The following is a 20,230-nucleotide window of genomic DNA, read 5'->3' on the forward strand; positions in this document are numbered from 1 at the left end:
GCCCAAGGTCACACAGCTAGGGAGTGTTTGATATCAGATTAGAACTCAGGAAAATGAGTCTTCCTGACTCCAGAAGGCAGTCTCTATCCATGATGCTTCCTAGATGCCCATGATATGATCACTGGGTCCACTATGAAATTATGTTATCTAATCTCAATTGGGCCCTTGCTATAGCATGACAATTCTACTATTCCTCCTTTGTATATTTCTTATTCTACTCTTTTATTCTACTGTAACTTTAGTCCAAGTTTAGTCTTTGAAGTCAAAACAATGGATTATTATTTGTCATATGAACTTTTGGTGAGGAGACCTCTTTCCAATTCCCTAAACTTGAGAAATGATGCTCTGTACTATTTATTTCAGATAAAGTTATTATTTCATTAGAAGATCTATGTGTGAGCTCACAGCATTATTATTGGGAAAGCAGCATGGCACAACAGAAAGTTGTATCTGAGAAATTAGGTTCAAATTCAGTCTCTGCCACCTGTGTGACCTTGAACAAGTCACCAGACCTCTATGAGCATCAATTACTTCCTGTAAAATGAAGTTTGCTGGACTAGCTTTTTCTCTCTGGTCCCTTCCAAATATAGATTTATAAGCTTACAATCCCTATGATGCTGTGATGAACTGTGTTTGTGATCAATAAAATTCAGTGGAAAGACCCCTGCTTCTGAAGCTGGGATACCTGGGTTAAAATTCCACCTCTGAGGTTTACTCCTTGGGGGATGTTAATAGATAAATTGTTTAATGTCACAGACTTCAGTTTCCTCATCTGTAAAATGGGTGATTGGGACTAGGTGGTCCCTGAAAGTCCTTCCAATCCTGGATCTGATCAGAACAGATTTACCTTTTGGCATTGGTTATACTTTGGGGCTTCTTTGTGAATCAGTTAAAAACTATTTATTAATTGCCTACTATGTTCTAGGATACAAAATAAAAAACAAAATAGCTTTGCCCTTCAGAGGCTCCTGTTCTACTTAAAAACAAATGCTTTCCTAGCAGAGTCGCTGGGCAGGTCACTTTATGCCCACTGCCTAGCCTTAGTACTGATTCTAAGGAGGAAGGTGAGGATTTTTAAAATGCTTTCATAGCTAGCCTAGGGCACAAAAGAAGGATCTTTCTGTCAGATGGTGTTTTCTAAGCAGAGTTTTCATCTAAAGTTTCTTGCTTGCAATTTTATAAGTCAAGAACCTATATTTATTTGCTAATTGCAACAAGGTCTGTCTTAGTGGTCAGCTAAGTGTTGAATTGAACTTTTATCTTTCACCTTCTAGAAATTCATTTTAGTTTGTGACTGCTTTGGAAATGCCACTGGATGGGACTGCCTTTAGAGTAAAATAGCATCATCTTTTAAGATACAAATGCTTGGGGAGTGCACTGGCACACAATAGGCACTTAACTGTTTGTTGAATGACTGACTAAAGGCGAGGAAGGTTTTAATTAAAAGTTACACCCTATTGATATGTCTGAACGTCACATGAATGAATTAGATGCAGATACTTGATCTGACCTACTGAATTCTTCTTGCTCTATATTCCTCCAAGGAGAATTCCTGGTAATTAGTTTCCTCTTCATTAGTTTGGACCCATTTCAGCAAAAGGGTCACCCAGGATTTTTTGTTGCTCATTTTCCATTGTTGCCTTTCCTTTGGCTGCTTCTCAGGTGGTTAATGCTGCCATGGCAGGTTGGATTGGGCAAGGAAAAGAGAAACTGAGTCCATTCTTCAAGTGAAAGAGTTAATGGAGAAAGAAGTTAAAATAAACGATGGTGAGGTTCCAGGATTTTTGGTGGGCTCTCACTATTGAAATTCTCCTTATCCCTTTATGAACATGGAGAACTGAATGAGCAGATTTCAACAATTAATGAATTGTATATAGGAGGGAGCAGACATAGCATAGTAGACTGGAAGCTGGTCTTGGATTCTGGAAATCCTGGGTTCAAGTCTTGCCCTTGGCATGTAAAGGCTATCATTTAACCTTTTAGAACTCAGACCAACTCTGTAAGAAGAAGGTGGGGACGTTCATCAATCATTTCCCCAAGTGACAGTTCTGTACACAAGGGAAATAATAGGTCCAGTCCTATACCATGAAGGAGGAAACTGAGCCATGAAGAAATTAAATCATTCCTGAGTACTCAAAATATTAGGGAATGGGGGCAGCTAGGTAGCACAGTGGATAGGGCACTAGGCCTGGAGCCAGGAGGATCTGGATTCAAATTTAGACTCAGATACTTCCAAGCTGTATTACCTGGGCAAGTCACTTAACTCAGATTGCCTAGCCCTTACTGCTCTTCTGATTCAAAATCAATACTTAAGGGAGGATAGATTTTTTTTTTAATAACATCTTACTGATATGTCTGAATTCTATCAAATGAGTGAATTCAATACTGATGTGACCAAGTAAATAAAGCCATCTCAGCCTTCAAGAAGGCTTATATTCCATTGGGGAGACAACTCATACATAAATACATGCAAAATAAAAACAAAGTGGGGGAGGGGGGACACTAGCAGCTAGGGAGGAGCTAGGAAGACTTTGTGTACAAGGTAGTCCTTTGAAAGAAACAAAGTATTGTAAGAGGTGGCATTGAGGAGGCACTGCATTCCTGGCATGGGAGGAAGCCAATGCAAAGAATAAGAGATGAGATATGGACTAACCTGGGAGGAAGAGCAAGAAAACAAGTTTGTTTGGACCTTGAAATGTGAGAAGAAGAGGAATATATAATCAGATTCAACAGGTAGATGGGGGCTGGGCTGTGAAGAGTTTTGAATGACAAATAGAAATCTTCAGATTTGAACCTAGAGGCAATGAGGGGGATACTTAGAGAGAGCTGTACTTTTAGGAAAATCACTGTGGAAGCTGTAGAAAGGATGGATTAGAGCAGAGAGAGCCATTGAGGCAGGGGAATCAACTATTGCAATAGTCCGAGAGAGACTCATTCTAAGAGTGCCCTAGAATCTGACCTAGTTACTTATCTCCTTTTCTCTCCCTTTTGTCTTTCTCCCTTCTCCTCAGGTACTGTGGTTCTTACATCGATCACCAGACTGTTTTCCGAATAGCCAGCTCTGTAGGTCACGTTCAACTTCAATGCAGCTCCAGACTTTCAGACAAACCACTTTTGGTGGAATATGGTAGTTACAACATCAGCCAACGTAAGAATGAGATTCTCCACCCCCACCCCCACCCCGGAAAGACTCAGTTACAATTCATCCATACTTTTTCAATCCATGTGATTCTTGTTCATCTTTCTCTGCAAAAGATATATTCATTGTGCTGGAGGCCACTGTCTTGTTCTTTTTTATTAATTAATAGAATTTATAAGAGTTTCAGTTCTTCCCTCCCCTTCCCACATCATAGAAGGCATCATCTGGGAGATAGATATATTCATACAAATTACGGCTTTCATGTTTCCATTTTTCAGTTCATTCTCTGGAGGTAGCATTCACAAATTATTCTTTAATTAAGTATCAAATCTGTAGTTGTGTATGGTGTTCTTTTGGTTCTACTCATTTCACTGTTCATTGTCCCGTGTAGTTTCCTTAGTTTTTAAAAAACCAGCCTGTTCATCATTTCTTGTGGTACAGGACTATCCCGTCATCATCATATATCACAATTTGTTTAACCATTCCTCAACTGATGGGCAGTCCCTCCATTTCCAGTTCTTTGACACCATATAGAGAGGTGCTATAAGGATTTTGGGCCTTTTTGTTTGTTTGTTTTTGTTTTCTTAAACCCATAACTTCCATTTTAAAACCAATACTGTGTATTGGTTCTAAGGCAGAAGAGCAGTAAGGGATAAGAAATAGGGGTTAAGTGACTTGCCCAGGGTCACACAGCTAGGAAGTGTCTGAGGTCAGATTCGAACCTAGGACCTCCCATCTCTAGGCCTGGCTCCCAATCTGCCGAGCCACCCAGATGCCCCCTAGAATAAATACTTTGGAATATATAGTTTCTTTTCTTTTCTCCTTGGGAAACAGACCCAACAATGGTAGTTCTGCGTCTATGGGTATACATAGTTTTATAACTCTCTGGGTATAATTCCAAATTGCTCCTCAAAATGGTTGGAACAGTTCACAGCTCCACCAACAGTGTAATAGTGTTCTTCTCTGATATTTTTTTATAAATATTTTTGTGATTACCTATGCAGCAATAGGGTTATCCTGTCATCTTTCACTTTCACAAGCTTAATGATATTCTGTGACACTTCTCACATACAAATTGTTATTAATATGTGGCAACCTACTTTAACCCATGAGTTTACTTTCCATTGCCCTTTAGGTTGCTTGAAATTTTTCTTTTTCTGAATATGGTGGTTACCCAGGATTCTATCCTATTGTAGTATATCTATAAACATAGAGATAGGGAAGAGGAAATAATAAGGATAATGAATAAGAATATGATTTCATTGTCATAAGAAACTTCCAGGGAAGTGTGACAGAAGCTGGCACATAAGAAAAATGCCAGGCTGAAGAGTGTGTGGAACTGATCTCCTCATTGGGGGAGGGGCCCCAGGAGATTAGAATCTGGAGGAGGAGAAGATTCTGGCTGGTAGAGGAGTTGGTCTCTCAGTTGGGAGAAGCCAAAGAGAGAAGGTTGAATTAGACTTTCTTCTGAGGGTTACCCAACTTTTTCCTACTTGAGACTGGAAATCCTTCCCCCCCAACATTTCCAATTCCAATAGAAAAAGACTATTGAAGAGAAACCTGAGAACAGTTGTACTGAAATGAGAGAGAAGAGTGGAGACCTCCCTTCTCAAAGTGGGGTTCAGGGGAGACAGCTGATGTTTAGGGTTGGCTCAGAGAGAGGAGAGGTGGGTTGAAGATTTCCCCCCTTCTGCCTTCCCTCCTTAGCCATGACTGCTCTCCCAGATTTGCTCTTGTACCTCCTGTCCCCCCTCCACTACTCAAGACCAAAGGGTCTTCCCTTGATCTGTTCACTCACACTTGATTCACAATTTGGAGAAAGGATAACTACTTTAATGTCAACTCAATCAGGGTAATACAAAGGAATAACTGGCAGGGAAAGAATGGGAAAGGAAAGTGGGAAAAAGGGTGTTCCTATCTCTACCTAAACCCTTTTCCTCCCTCCTCGAGTTTGGGGAGAACTCAGGCTTTGGCAGACTGAGCCCCCTGAGAGAAAGTCAAATTGACTTACCCTGGGTTTGACCCCTTGGCCACAGTTCAGACCCAGGGTAACAGGAGCTGAGGTAAAATCTGACAGAGATTCAAGGTGCCTTTTCTCAGGTTTCTCTTCAGTGAGTCTTTTCAATTGGTAAATATTGGGGGGAAGGCTTCTCCCGACTGAGAGACCAACTCCTCTACCAACCAGAATCTTCTTCTCCTCCAGATTCCAATCTCCTGGGGCCCCTCCCCCAATGAGGAGATCAGTTCCACACACTCTTCAGCCTGGCACTTTTCTTATATGCCAGTCTCTGTCACAGAAGGAAACACTCTTTATCAATGTAGGTTTGCACTTTTCCTATAAGCTAAGAGCCTTAGATATTTGCTCAGGGCAGTGGAATCAAGTTCAAATAGAAATAAAACCCCCTGCAGGTGGTATATTGACTTCATTTTTTTTTAAAGTAATATTATCTATATTTTTTAGTATTTATTTTTTAAACCCTTGCCTTCCATCTTGGAATTAATTCTGTGTATTGGCTCCAAGGCAGAAGAGCAGTAAGGGCTAGGCAATGAGGGTTAAATGACTTGCCCAGGGTCACACAGCTGGGAAGTGTCTGAGGCCAGATTTGAACCCAGGACCTCCCATCTCTAGGCCTGACTCTCAATCCATTGAGCCACCCAACTGCCCCCTATTTTTTAGTATTTTTATGTTATGGTTCAGTCAAGTCTGAGTCTATGTGATCCCATGGACAATATCCACAGAATTTTTTTTGCAAAGACTCTGGAGTGGTTTGCCATTTCCTTCTTCTGTGTATCTTTGCCACCACAAAGAGTGCAGCTATAAATATTTTTTTATAGGTTAAAGATAACATTTTTTAAATTATTGAATTTTTAGTGTGTTTATATGTATGTGTTTCTTTCTTCTGTGTATCTTATTGAGGAAATAAGACACATAGAGGTTAAGTGATTTGCCAGGGATCTCACAGCTAGCATGTGTATGAAGCAAGATTTGAACTCAGATCTTCCTGACTCCAGGCCTGGTGCTCCATGCATTGCACCACCTAGCTGCCCATGTGTTTTTATTTATTTTGCTTAATATTTCTGAATTACATTTTAATTTGTCTTGGGAATGTGCTGCCCAGAAGGCTAGATGCTGCACTTTTCTGACTAAGAGCACTATCCCAGGTAAGAGCTTAAGAGAGGTCATACAGACAGTAGGTGTTAAAGGTATCAATGCCCTCCCTCTATCCACCAGGATATACTGCTTTTATCTTCTTTTTAAAACCTTAGAAACATCATCAAATCAAGTTGTCACTGCCATGGCTAGCTTTGTAGAGTTTAAATAGTAAGTGTTGAATTTTAACATACGTTACATAGTCTTTTGTTTTTAAAGGTAATGTTTTATTTTATTAGTTTTTTCTTTTTTTATTAAGAATATTTTTCCATGGTTACACGATTCATGATTCCCCCCCTTTCCCTCCCCCTCCCAGAGCTTACAAGCAGTTCCATTGGGTTATACATGTATTGTTATTCAAAGCCAATTTCCATGTTATTATTATTTGCAATAAAGTGATCTTTTAACATCAAAACCCTAATCATATCCCCATCAAACCACGTAATCAATCATATGTTTTTCTTCTGTGTTTCTGCTCTCACAGTTCTTTCTCTGAATGTGGACAGTGTTTTCTCTTAAATCCCTCCAAGTTGTTCAGAATCACTGCATTGCCACTAATGGAGAAGTCCATTACCTTCGATTGTACCACAGTGTATTAGTCTCTGTGTACAATGTTCTCCTGGTTCAGCTCCTCTCGCTCTGCATCACTTCCTGGAGGTTGTTCCAGTCCCCATGGAATTCCTCCACTTTATTATTCCATTTAGCACAATAGTATTTCATCACCAACATATACCACAATTTCTTCAGCCATTCCCCAATTGAAGGGCATCCCCTCATTTTCCAATTTTTGGCCACCACAAAGAGCGCAGCTATGAATATTTTTGTACAGGTTAAAGGTAACATTTTAAAAATTATTGAATTTTTATTATTTATTTTTTTAAAAATCGAGTTATTATTTATTTGGAGCAGTTGGGTGGCATAATGGATAGAGTGCCCAGCTTGGAGTCAGGAAGTTTCATCTTCCTGAGTTCAAATCTAGCTTCAGATACTTACTCCCTATGTGCCCTAGCACAATTCTCTTAACCCTGTTTGCCTCATCTTCCTTATCTGCAAAATGAGCTGAAGAAGGAAATGAAAAACCATTCCAGTATCTTTGCCAAAAAATCTCCAAATGAGGTCATGAAGAGTGGATATAGCTGAACAACAACACAACAAAATTGCTTATTTGTTGTCTTTTTACATCATAAGTTCCCAACCCTGGTGGTAGTATTTTATATTCAATTAACTACTTCTCATGTTATCCCTAATGGGGCAGATGATATTATCGCCCTGAAAATTCCTCAGTCTTGAACTGCCCTGCTCAGGTCCACCCTTGGAATACATTCCTTTCTTATCTCTGCTTGTAGAAATGAAGCCTAACTCAGATTAGACATTCACTGGGAAAACATTTCTATAAAATAGGACTTTCTCAGAGACAGACACTCTTTTGACAGTTTTATTTTTATATCTCTAGTGGCCAGTACAGTTCCTTAAACATAGTAGGTACTTAATAGGTTCTTTTTAAAATATTATTTTCAATATATTCTTAAAGTTTAGCATACTCTTAAAGGCAATCAGGAAGAAAAATACACAATTAATTTCAAGAAAACTTAATAAAAATTGCTTGATTTCTCCATAACACCCCCTGCCCCACCCCCATTCCAGTTTCTCTAGTACCTAAAAGATTCTTTTATTTATTTATTTATTTTTTATAAAACTTCTCCTTAGAATCAATACTGTGTATTGGTTTCAAGGAAGAAGAATAGTAAGGACTAGGCAATGAGGTTTAAGCGACTTGTCTAGGGTCACATAGTCAGGAAGTGTCTGAAGTCATATTTGAACCCAAGACTTCCCATCCCTGGGCTTGGCTCTCAATCCACTGAACCACCCAGGTTCCCCCTCTTAGTAGATTCTTGATGGATTGTAGTATAGTTTGGGATCTAGTTTTAAATTGAATTGAAGCCTCAAATTGCCACTAAAATTTGTTTCTTAAATCCTGACCTGGTGATAAGCTTTCTGTGTACAGTTGACTGGACTTGAATTAGGTTTTTATGATTCATTTTGGCCTAACTTAATGATGGAGATCTGGGCAAAGGAAACTCAGATTATTCCATTTTGTCTGAAATCTACAGGAGCTAAAACTCAGCGATTTACCTGTGCGCTAAGAAATCAGTACAGTGGCAGTAAGTACAGAGAGTAATCCTTGAACCTTCTTAAGGAAAATTGTTGAAGCCAGAGAGAGAAGTCAGTGCCTTCCTGATGTTGACAATCCCCACTGCTCAAGTGCCTCTGATCTCTATAACTATGCTGTCTGGGTAGAGGGAAGTCTCTGGACCTAAATCGGGCTTGTAACCCTTCTGAAATACCAATCAGTATTGTTGTATAGTTGTTTTTCAATTGTGTCTGACTCTTCATGACCCCATTTGGGGTTTCTGTGGCAAGGATACTGGAGTGGTTGGACATTTCCTTCTCCAGCTCACTTTACAGATGAGGAAACTGACACAAACAGGCTTAAGCAACTTGTCCAGGGTCACACAGCTGGTGTCTGAAGCTAACTTCAGATTCAGGTCCTCCTGATTCCAGGGCTGACTCTACCCATTGTCACTTAGTTCCCCTGCCAACAAGTACTTCCCCTTTGATGTCTCCCTGGAGTAGAACTCTACTTGGCAATTACTTAAACTCCAACCCAACTAAAATTACTGATTGGATCCTAAACTAGCCATTCCTGACTGATACATTTAAGACCTGATAATCACCATCAGACATGACTCCATTGGTCTACTTCTCCCCTTGACTTGTCCATATTGGGTTGTCCTGATTGGCTGTCTCTTGTCCAATGGCCTGAAGGGTCTTGAAGCAAAGGAAGAAAGGAAGCCCAAGTTTGATGTCAAAGCCTCTGCCCCAACATGTTCCTGAACCACAGCCTTTTAAAGCTCTTTACCCTAAACTCCCTTCTTCTCTAGCATTTGGGCCACCTGGCACTGCCCTAGATTCCCACATACTCCTGTTATCAACCTGCCTGGTTAGATGAGTATGAAGCAAGTGATTTGTTATTGTCTCTGTGATTAAGAAAGAACATTGGACCCAACAGAGAAAAATAGAAAGCTAAATTCAATTTAAATAACTGCAGATAATATAAAATATTTATGAGTCTACCTGCCAACACACACATAGGGACTAGAAAACCACAATTACAAAATATTTTTCATACAAAAATAGACATCCAAACAACTGGAAAAGTAGTAATTGCTCATGGGTAAGCTGAGCCACTATAACCAAAATGACAAGACTCTCTAAATTAATTTACTTATTTAGTGTCATACAAATCAAACTGCCAAAGAATTGTTTTTATAGAGCTAGAAAAAAGAATTTAAAATTCATCTGAAAGAAGAAAAAGTCAAAAATAATAAGAGATTCAATGAAAAAAATGAAGGAAGGCAGCCTAGCCATATCAGATCTCAAACTATGCATAAAGAGGCAATCATCAAAACAATCTGGTAGTTAATAAGAAAGAGAGGTAGAACAGCAGAAGAGATTCAAGTATCCAATATATAAAAGTAATTTACCACAGTAACTCAGTATTTGATAAACTCAAAGATCCCAGCTTTTTGAGTAAGAATTCAGAATTTGACAAAAACTGCTGGGAAAACTGAGAAAATCAGTCTGGCAGAAACTAGACATAGAGCAATGTGTCATACCATGTACTAAGAAAGACTCAAAATGATTACATGATTTAGGTACAAAAGGTGATATAAGAAAATTAAAGGAGCATGGAAAATTTTACCTGTCCTATCTCTATGGATAAGGGAAGAATTCAAAACCAAGTCAGATATAGGATCATGGGAGGCAAAATGGATAATTTTGATTCTATTAAAATAAAACAAATGTGTACAAACAAAATCAATACAGCCAATATTAGAAAGAAAGCAGAAAATTGTGGGTTGGGGGAGCTGGTAAAATTTTGAGTAATTTTCTCTGGTAAAGGCTTCATTTCTCAAATATATAGGGAAATGAGCCAAATGTATAAAAATTAAGAGCCATTTTTCCTAATTGATGAATAGTCAAAGGATATAAATAAGCAGTTTTCTGAAGAAATCAAAGCTACCAATGCTTATATGAAAAAAAAATTCTCCATACCATTAATAATTAGAAAAATGCAAATTAAAACTCTGAGCTACCCTGCCCCCTATTAGGTTGATTAACATGATTAACATGAAAAGGGAAATGACAATATTGAAGAGGATGTGAAAAAATAGGTGTACTAATGGACTGCTGGTAGAGTTGTGAACTGATCCAACCATTTAGAAGAATTTGAAACTATACCCAAAGTATTATAAAACTGTGCTATCCCTTGACCCAGAAATACAGCAACTAGTTATGTTCCTCAAAGAGATTAAAGGAAAAAGGAAAACGACCTATATGTATCAAAATATTTATAGCAGCTCTTTTTTGTATGGTGGCAAAGTATCAGAAACCAAAGGGAGGTTCATTAACGAGGACTGGCTGAGCCAAATGTAGTATATGATTGTTATGGAATCCTATCATGCTATAAGAAATGATGAGAGATGGTTTCAGTAAGAAGATAAGACAAGACTTGTATGAGCTATTGCAAAGTGAAGTGAGCAGAACTAGGAGAACACGGCACATAGTAACAGTAATACTGTAATGATACTCAGTTGTGAGAGATGATTATTCTGATCAATAGAATGATCCATAGCAGTTCCAAAGAACTTGTGATTGAAACTGCTATTCGCATTTAGAGAGAGAAACTAGTGAAATATGAGAGAATATTTTGTATATTTTCTTTCACTGTATTTTTCTTTCTCTCCCTCTCCCACAACATAGCAAATGTGGAAATATATCTTGTATGATTTCACATGTATAATGAATATTGTTATGTCTTGCCTTCTCAATGAGTGGGGAAAGGACTGGATGGAGGGACAAAATTAGGAACTGAAAAAAAAAACAAAGAACATCAAATTTGGAGTCAGAGGGCCTTAGCTTTCATTTTAGCTATGCCACTTACCACTTGTGTGACCTTGGTTAGGTCATTTAACTTTTATGGGCCTCAGTTTATTCATTTGTAATAATGAGGGATTCTTCTGAATAACTTTAGAGGTTAATTCCAAATTGAATGTATATACAGTAGAATGGGTATTGGATTTGGAGTAAGAGAGCTTGGTTGAAAAACCTGGCTCTGTTGCTTAATAAATGTATGACCTTGGGCAAATTATTTTATCTCTTGGAGCCTCATTTTCCTCATTTAAAAATGAGAGGGCTGGTTTGAATTAGAAGATATTTGCTATATTACCTTGATGCAATTTGCCAAATCTGATACTGTGAAAAAAAATTTGATAACTTTTCTATCTTATGCTAGACTGCTCATTTATTTTTAAAACATTTTCATTCTTTTAAAATTATAAGCATTTTTGTTTCATGCACTTGCTCAACCCAAATCCAAAGGATCTGAGACAAAAACTGTGTTACTCTCTTTCTCACTATCAGATTGAAAAAAAAAAAGTAGAGTGCTGCTCTGTTCTAAGGGGATGAGTTATATTTTTATTGACTGAAATAATGACCTATAGAAGACTTCGCCAGTTTCACAAAATAAAGCTTTGTGAATTTTACTAATTTTTAACCCCAAAATTCCTTAACACGTATCCAAAATTTTATACAACTTCTACCTGCCATGTCAGATAATTTCTATGATACAATTTTTTCATTAGTTTTAACTTTCTTTGCTTTTGACTTTTAAAAGGATGTTAGAAATTAGCATTAATTTGCATAAAAGGGCTCAACTACATATCCCTTTAAGCTTCCTAATTCATGTGAAGTTCAAACCGTTGACCTTGTGTAATAGTTGAAGCATTTGTGCACAAAGCTGATTTCTAAACACTTGAGTGATTATTCATTTTTTTAACAACTCAGTACCAGACATGGCAAATTATCAAGTGACATTGTGTCCCCAACTTATCAGCTCATTCCCTCTTACATACCTTCACAGCTTTGAAGTCAAAGGTCAGCAGTAAAGCTCGGTAAGCACCTGCATGGTGACCTCATCAATCACCTTGTCTCACTTGGAAATGATTTTCAGTTTATTTACTATGCAATAAACATTCATCCTTTTATATTCAGCTAGTTTGGGTTTAATGTGCCACTGCTTTGTCTTCCTGTTACATATGCAATATTTTGATTTCCTTACAATATATGCTGTGCCATTTTGATTTTTTTTTTTGGTTGGTTGAATAAACTCTCGACACTCAAAACATTTGAGGAGAGATTTGCTAAAATGTTACCAGTATTTGTTCCAGTTTCATCTCAACTATGATAAACCTGGACATTTTAGATGTTTATGAAAGGTCTTTTATTGGGAAGAAAGTAAGTGTATGAAATAAATGTGTGACATTTATGAGTAATGTTTGCTCTAAACAAACTTTCGAAAACTTATTTGACAAAATTTTGGATCAACTAAAAAAAGCATGACTTTTGAAATCTCTGAATGCCTTGGTTCTCAGTATTATCATTCTTCATTGAATTTATTTCTTATTAAACTATGTAGTTTTAAGACTTTTTTCTGACAGTATTATGTAATTGTTTTTAGAGTGGGTAGATGGGAGTGTCACTTGTATGCTACCGTGCAGCTGACATGTATTTTGTCTATTCTTTATTATCTTAGTAGTTTCATGCTATGTATGTACCATAACCAACCTATTGCCTATGAAAAACATGTAAGATAATGTATTTACAGCCATTGTTACAAGTTTATAATGTATTTTTTTATCTTGTTTTATAGGTATGTTATATAAAATTCAAAAAGAAATTTTTTCCTGATTAAGGATACAAAATGCAAGATACCTGACTCCTGTCTTAGTACTGTGCTGAATCACCTAGTTTCCCGTAGAGGCCACAAGATTCTAGAGGGAATATTAACCTCAAATTTCTGTCCATCTATTTTCTTCCTCCTTTGAACGCTGACTTTGATTATTATTATTATTATTAATTTCTAAGAATAAAAATGTTAAAATTAAAAATATCTAAGGATTATAGATAATATAAATACTAGGAAGAAATTATGGAGACAGAAATTAAAATTCCTATATCATAGGCTTCCTATATTCACAATGTGCTATAGAAATGGGACTAATTCACTTGATAATTCCTTTTGAGCATTTGACTTATGCTATCTTACACCCCTGGGAAATGTGCTTCACTTCTCTGCTCTCTTTTTTCTCTAGCTTGTCCAGCAAGACACTTCAGATGTTCCACTGGCTTATGTGTTCCCCAGGCAAGGCGCTGTGACGGCATTAATGACTGCTTTGATGAAAGTGATGAACTTTTTTGTGGTCAGTATCTGGGCTTTCAGCTTGTCATGTCAATGAAAAGCACCTTGAATATTTGCCTTCTTGTACGTTCAGCTTTAGACGCTGGTCATTAGCCACATTACTCAGGGATTCCCAAACTCAGTTTCTGGCTTCCTGCCTTGCCCCCTAGCCCAGCTGTCTTGGTCACTTTCTGCCTCTGACTTCCTGTATGCCTAACTTGTTATTCAGCCCTTTGGATATGAGCTTGGACCAGATCTTCCCTTTGTCCCCTCCTCTCTATGGCCTCTCACTCATGAGCTCTTAATTGCTACTGATCTTCTTATCTATTCGTGTTTCTTTACTCACCCACAAGTCTTACCAAACTCCATAATTGGAGCGTGGCCAGATTTATAAAAGCAGGAGAGCAAAAGAGGACAAATTCTTTTGTCAAAGAAATATTACACAGGGAAAGAGATCAAGTGATTAGGACATTGTTGAATAGAAGAGCTAGATGAGCCTATGGGCTGCTTGCTCCCGGTTACTCAGAAGCTATAAAACATTTAATTCCATATCTATGTGTGTATATATGTATATATATATTTTTTTCTCAGTGAGGAAAGACTCAATTTAATAACTGAAAGGTTGTCTTTAGAATAAATTGAAAAAGACTACCAGAAGTCCCACCTTTCTGAGAATAAATTGGTGGTGGTGGTTTTTGGGGCAGGGGTATTTTTGTTGCTGGAGACATTGTTTCTGAATTCAAGGAGAAGTCTTGAGAAACAGATCCATAAATTAATGTTGGTCTCACCCTTTTCCAAAGGTCTTGGATGTTTAATTTGCATATAATTACAATAGCCTGCTGTTAATTCATCTCTTTTTTAATATTTAATTTTTAAATATTTTTATTTTACATATTTTATTTTACATTTATTTTACATATTTTACATACATATTTTACATATATTTACATACATTTTACACTCCAATACAATCCTTTATTTATTTACATATTTATATATATCACATATATTTATATAAACTATTTGTATATATTTATATAATAAATATATATGTTATATATTATATAAACATATAATATATATTAATATATATTATATATAAATTTTTAATTTTAATATTTAATATTTTATTTTAACCTAATTACACGTAAAAACAAATTTTAACATTTAAAAAAAAATTAAGTTCCAAATTCTCTTCCTCTCTCTTATCCTCTGTCCCCTCTCCACTTCTTGAGATAAAAAGAAATATGATATAGATTTTATATGTACAATCATTTAATACATTTTTCCATAATATTTATTTTGTGAAAGAGATCTCAGACAAAAAAAAAAAGAAGAAAAGACAGTGAAATATAGTATGTCTTTGTCTGCATTCAGACTTCATCAGTTCTTTCTCTGGAGGCCAATGACACTTTCCATCATGGGTCTTTGGGATTGTCTTGGATACTAAATTGTTGAGGATAAGGAGGTCTTTCACACTTGTTCATCAGAAAATATTGCTGTTACTGTGTACAATACTCTCCAGGTTCTGCTCACTTTGCTTTGCCTCAATTTGTGTGTCTTCCCAGAATTTTCTGAAATTATCCTGCTCATCATTCCTTATAGCACAATAGTATTACAGTCTGTTTACTTTCTTTCATTTCCTCATAAATGAGAAGCAGCAATGGCACCATGTTTACTGAACACTACTTGAACCTCACACTCAGGAACACCCAGGTTCTAGTCTTGCTGACACAAATTGGTCATGTAATCCTAAACAAATCATTTAGTCTTCCAGTGCCCCTCAGGTAATCCTCAAACAGTCATTTTTAGAGGCTGATTTGCTTTGGCAAGGGGTGGGGGGCATATCCTATAGGAGTTCCCTACCTTGAGGAAAGCAGAGATTTAGACCCTCTGCTCCACATATTATAAACTTATTACTTGGAGCTAGGCCTCTTTGAATGCAGCACACATCCCTAGAAAAATTAAAATAAAAATGAATATGAATCAATATGCCAGTACATTGATATACAATAAATATTGATGTTTAAATCTAAGTAATCCTCTCATAAGTTGGTAATGAATTGCCATTACTGATTGTTATCTAGTGATCAAGGTACATATCTTCTTTTGCTTTATTGCTATAATGTTTTACAGCAAAGGGATTAATTATGTCATTATCCCCTCTCCTGCTATTTTTTTCCATCCAGTAAGTGAGCATCTACCCACCATTTTTTTAATGACTTCTTGAGAGTAAATCAGAAGCTGAAAGAAATCTTTAAGGATCATAGGTTCCATACTCAGAAGAGATTTGTTTCAGTGCTTTCCTAACTCCCTTAGTTGCCTCAGTCCTCTGATTATTATATTAGTAGACCAATAAACACCTCCCAAAGCATTCTTTTGTAGAAGTCTCAGAACTTGCAAGGCAATTCTTCATTTTCCAACAACAGCTCTGTTGATTTCTACTCCATGGTCCAACTGGGTGCCATCACCACATGTTCAGAGTTTTGCTTAATTCAGGGACATTTCTAAATTGATTTGTTTAAATAAATTGAGCAAATGAAAGCTTTATTTTGTTTTGTTTTTTGCTTTATGAGAGTAAATAATAGCTATAGGATACTGTGGAAAGGAAACAAGACTGACAGTTTGTGGGGGAAGGGACAACTGGGGAAACTCCTCCATACCCTATACAAACCTCCCCAAATCCCCCATTTTCCCAATCCTATTTCCTCTTCCCAATAAATATTACAATCCTGATTTTTTAAAATTATCTTTGACTGACTTAAAATTTATTATTTCCTCAAAAACTCATGGATGGGAGGTGGGATATGTAATTTAGATATGTGCCAAATGTTTTTGTTTAAAAGAAAATCTTGAATATCAGTTATTAAAATTTAAACATGCTTTCTAGTAATAATATATATCATTCTTTTAGGCATTCATTATCTAATGGATTTTGTTTGTCTGTAGATATAACAGAGCAATATTTAAGTCCACGTTATTTTTTAATTAAAATATCTGTTAATATAGCCTAAATGTTTGATAAAATGTAAATTATTTTACCCAATATTTCCACATAATATTATTATGATTTGATGGCTTTGAATTTTTGTGTGAATTCAGTATATACTTAGAAACTACTTTTCTTTCTTTCTTTTTTTAAACCCATACCTTCTGTCTCAGAGTCAATACTGTGGATTGGTTCCAAAGCAGATTAACTGTATGTAAGTGCTAGGCTCTGCGGGGTTAAGTGATTTGTCAGGATCACACAGGAGACTATTTTTCAGAGATTTAAAGAATGCTGTGTCATATGACATGTCAACAAAACATCCTTATTTTTCCCTTAAAATTTATTGTATCTTCAGTATTTAACACAACTCTTGACATACAGTAGGTGCTTAATAAATACTTAATTGGTGAAATGAATCCGACATGGAAGCAGATAAATACAGTGATAGTCACATTATAGGGCACTAAGGATGACCCTTCACTATGCACTGAATTGTATGCTAGAAAGAATTAATTTAGTTCCTCCAAAGTTTCCATTTAATTTGTCAGTTGCTTACCTTGGCCACTTGGTTCAGGATAGACTCTGTTTTGAATACATAAGACATTGTCTTTGTCCAAAGGACCTTCATGAGAATATTCCAAAGATGAGAATAATGAGGTGAATTTGTGCTCTCCTCTACAAAAGCAAGAAAATTTCTTTTTCTAACAAGAAGAAATACTTAAGAATGGACTCCAGTTGTTTGATTCCTCCTCATAAACCATGTGTCCATAGCTTGCCAGTCTTCATTTGGGCTGGTCTCAACAGAATTAGGTGTGTATTGGTTTTTGGAATGGTGGACTAACAATGTAGGGTTGTTGTTTTGATTTGTTTTGTTTTGTTTTCCCAGAAAGTTTTACATCTCCACTGTGTAGAGGCTGTCCTTAAAGTGGCACCTGTCATCACCAAAGGCTGCCTCAGACTCACTAGTTTGCTCTGTGCTTCTTGTCCTAGGCATGCTCAAACCAGCCTGTAATGTCAGTGCCTTCCAGTCACAGGCCCCCTTGGTCTGTGATGGCTTCAGGGATTGTGAAGATGGCCAAGATGAGGAGAATTGTACTCAGAGTAAGGAGTCTCTTCTCTTTGTTGGCTTTTCTGCAGACCTTTCCTGAAATAGCTTTCTGGGGCAGGGGCACCTATTAATTATGTGATGTTATTTATTGAGTTACTTTTGAAAAACCTTTTTAAAAGGAACCAAACATTTACTAGTGTGTGTTCCTGGGCAAATTCATCTCTTTGAACTTCAGTTTCCCCATCTATTGCTATGGGTTTTCAATCTATGCTTCTTAGTAAGCTAAGGAAAAATCCATTTATATCTATGATTTCAAGTGTTTTTTAAGAGGCATGAGGGTTGTACTTTGTCAAAAGCTTTTTCTGTATCTATTGATATAATCATATGAATTTTATTGTTGTAATCAATTATGTTAATAGTTTTCCTTATAGTAAACCACTCCTGTATACCAAGGATAAATCCTATTTGGTTTTATCTTTGTGATATATTCTTGAAATCTCTTGAATAATATTTTATTTAGAATCTTAGCTCCTATTTTCATTATTACAATTGACCTATGATTTTCTCTCTTTGTTTTTGATCTTCCTTGTTTAGGTCTCAGCACATTATTTTTTTTTTCAGAAAAGGAGTTTAATAGAATTCCTATTGTTATAAATAATTTATTTAATATTGGGATTAAATTATCTTTAAATGTTAATTTAAATTCACTTTTAAATCAGTGATGCTTTTTTTCTTAGAAAGTTCTTTTATAGCCTGTTCAATTTTTTTTCTCAAATGGGTTATTTAAATATTCTATTTCCTCCTCTATTAGTCTAAGCAATTTATATTTTTGTAAGTATTCCTCCATTTCACTAAATTTATTAAATTTGTTGGCATGTAATTGGGTAAAATAACTCCTAAAATTGTTTTATTTCTTCTTTTTTTAGTGGTATATTCACTCTTCTCATCTTAAATGCTAGTGCTTTGGTTTTCTTCTCTCTTTTTAAAAAATCATATTAATTTTTATCTATTTTATTGCTTTTTTCATGAAGCCAACTTTATTTATTAATTAAGTGGTTTTCTTATGTTCAGTTTTGTGAATCTCACCTTTGACTTTTAGGATCTCTAATTTAATATTTAGTTAGAGATTTTTAATTTGTTCTTTTTTTCTAATTTTCTATATTACACACCCTATTCATTGATCTGTTCTTTCTCTATTTTATTGACATGACCATTAAGAGATATAAATTTTACTTTAATTATTGCTTTTTGATATCCTGTAAGTTTTGGTATAAGCTTCTCATTGTTATCATTTTCTTTAATAAATTTATTTATTGTTTTTATGATTTATTCTTTAATCTGTTCATTGTTTAGGATTAAGGCATTTGGTCTCCAACTAATTATTATTCTGTGATTCTATGGCCCTTTATTAAATATAATTTTTATTGGATTATGACCTAGAAAGGATACATTTAACATTTCTACTTTTCTTCATTTAGTTATAAATTTTTTTTAAATATGATCAATTTTTGTAGATGTACCACATATCAATGAAAAAAAGCATATTCTTTCTTCTCCCTATATAATTCTTTCCAGATGACTAGGATATCTAGTTTATCTAGTATTTACTTATCTCCTTAACTTCTTGATTATTTTTTGGTTAGATTTACTCACTTCTTTGAGGAGTGTTAAGGTGAAGAGAGCTCCTGTAAAGATGGTATAAATGGGTGACCAGGATTTTACAGAACCTGGTCAGATAGGATAGTCTCTTCAAGGCCAGAGAGCAAAATGGCTGCCCTCTCTGCCACAGAACAGTGAGTAATCAATCTGACAGCTTCTCTGAGAAACAAAGTTTAATCACGTTGATAACTGGATATGGGATGAAGGAAGTGGGTTGTGGATTATTCCCTATCTCTAATAAAATGTAACTTATTTCCCCATCATCTGACTTTGATGGAAAGTCTCTTCTGTCCACAACCAAAGTCAAGGCTACTCTGATAAACATTCTCTAACTGATTACTCCCTTCTATTCTTAGCTAAACCCACTTAGGAATAAGTCTCTAGATTGTAGATTGAATAGAAATGAAGCAATCAAGTCTCCCCCCAGGAATGACCCCCAAAGGCAAACTGAGAAGTCTGATCAGCTCCCTCTCAGATCTTGCTCTTCACAGTGTCACAGGAGAGTTATAAGTCTCAGTGGGTTTCAGGCTCTTGTTAAATTCTCTTTCAGGAATGGTTTCCACTTTCCAAAGTTTGGATCAGGGGTATGGGAGCTGGTTTTCCCTTCAGACTCAAGGAACAACTCCCATGGCTGGCTTTTGGAATCCCAGCATCCCCCTCTCCTTCCAAGATTCTAAAAGGGTTAACCTCTGTCAGTCTTGCTTCACAGCATTATATGACACTTTCCTTGTAATCCTGTTGCCTTCCCAAAATCTCCTCTTACAGGAGTAGGTTTTAATATAAAATGGAGGTAGTAGGGTTTGAGAAAATTTGAGACAATACGATAACTATAAGTGCTTTGTAAATCTTAAAGCACTATAAAAATGTGATATTATTACTTTTCCTTAAAGAGAAATGAGGATGAAGAATATGGTTTCAAGTCCTTGATACCCAATTACTTTTCA

At 36.1% G+C, this 20,230-nt stretch overlaps 1 protein-coding gene across 1 annotated transcript in view; it reads left to right on the forward strand.

The window, feature by feature from the left end:
- The window catches only part of TMPRSS7 (transmembrane serine protease 7), a 110,197-nt gene that overhangs the window by 78,414 nt on the left and 11,553 nt on the right, over positions 1-20,230 (forward strand). The window contains exons 11-13 of the mRNA XM_056793455.1: positions 3,012-3,148; positions 13,505-13,612; positions 17,570-17,680. Coding sequence (XP_056649433.1) covers positions 3,012-3,148; positions 13,505-13,612; positions 17,570-17,680 — 356 coding nt within the window. The remainder of the gene's footprint in view (positions 1-3,011; positions 3,149-13,504; positions 13,613-17,569; positions 17,681-20,230) is intronic.

The sequence above is a fragment of the Monodelphis domestica genome, chromosome 4 (assembly GCF_027887165.1).
Source record: "Monodelphis domestica isolate mMonDom1 chromosome 4, mMonDom1.pri, whole genome shotgun sequence".
Lineage (NCBI taxonomy): Eukaryota > Metazoa > Chordata > Mammalia > Didelphimorphia > Didelphidae > Monodelphis > Monodelphis domestica.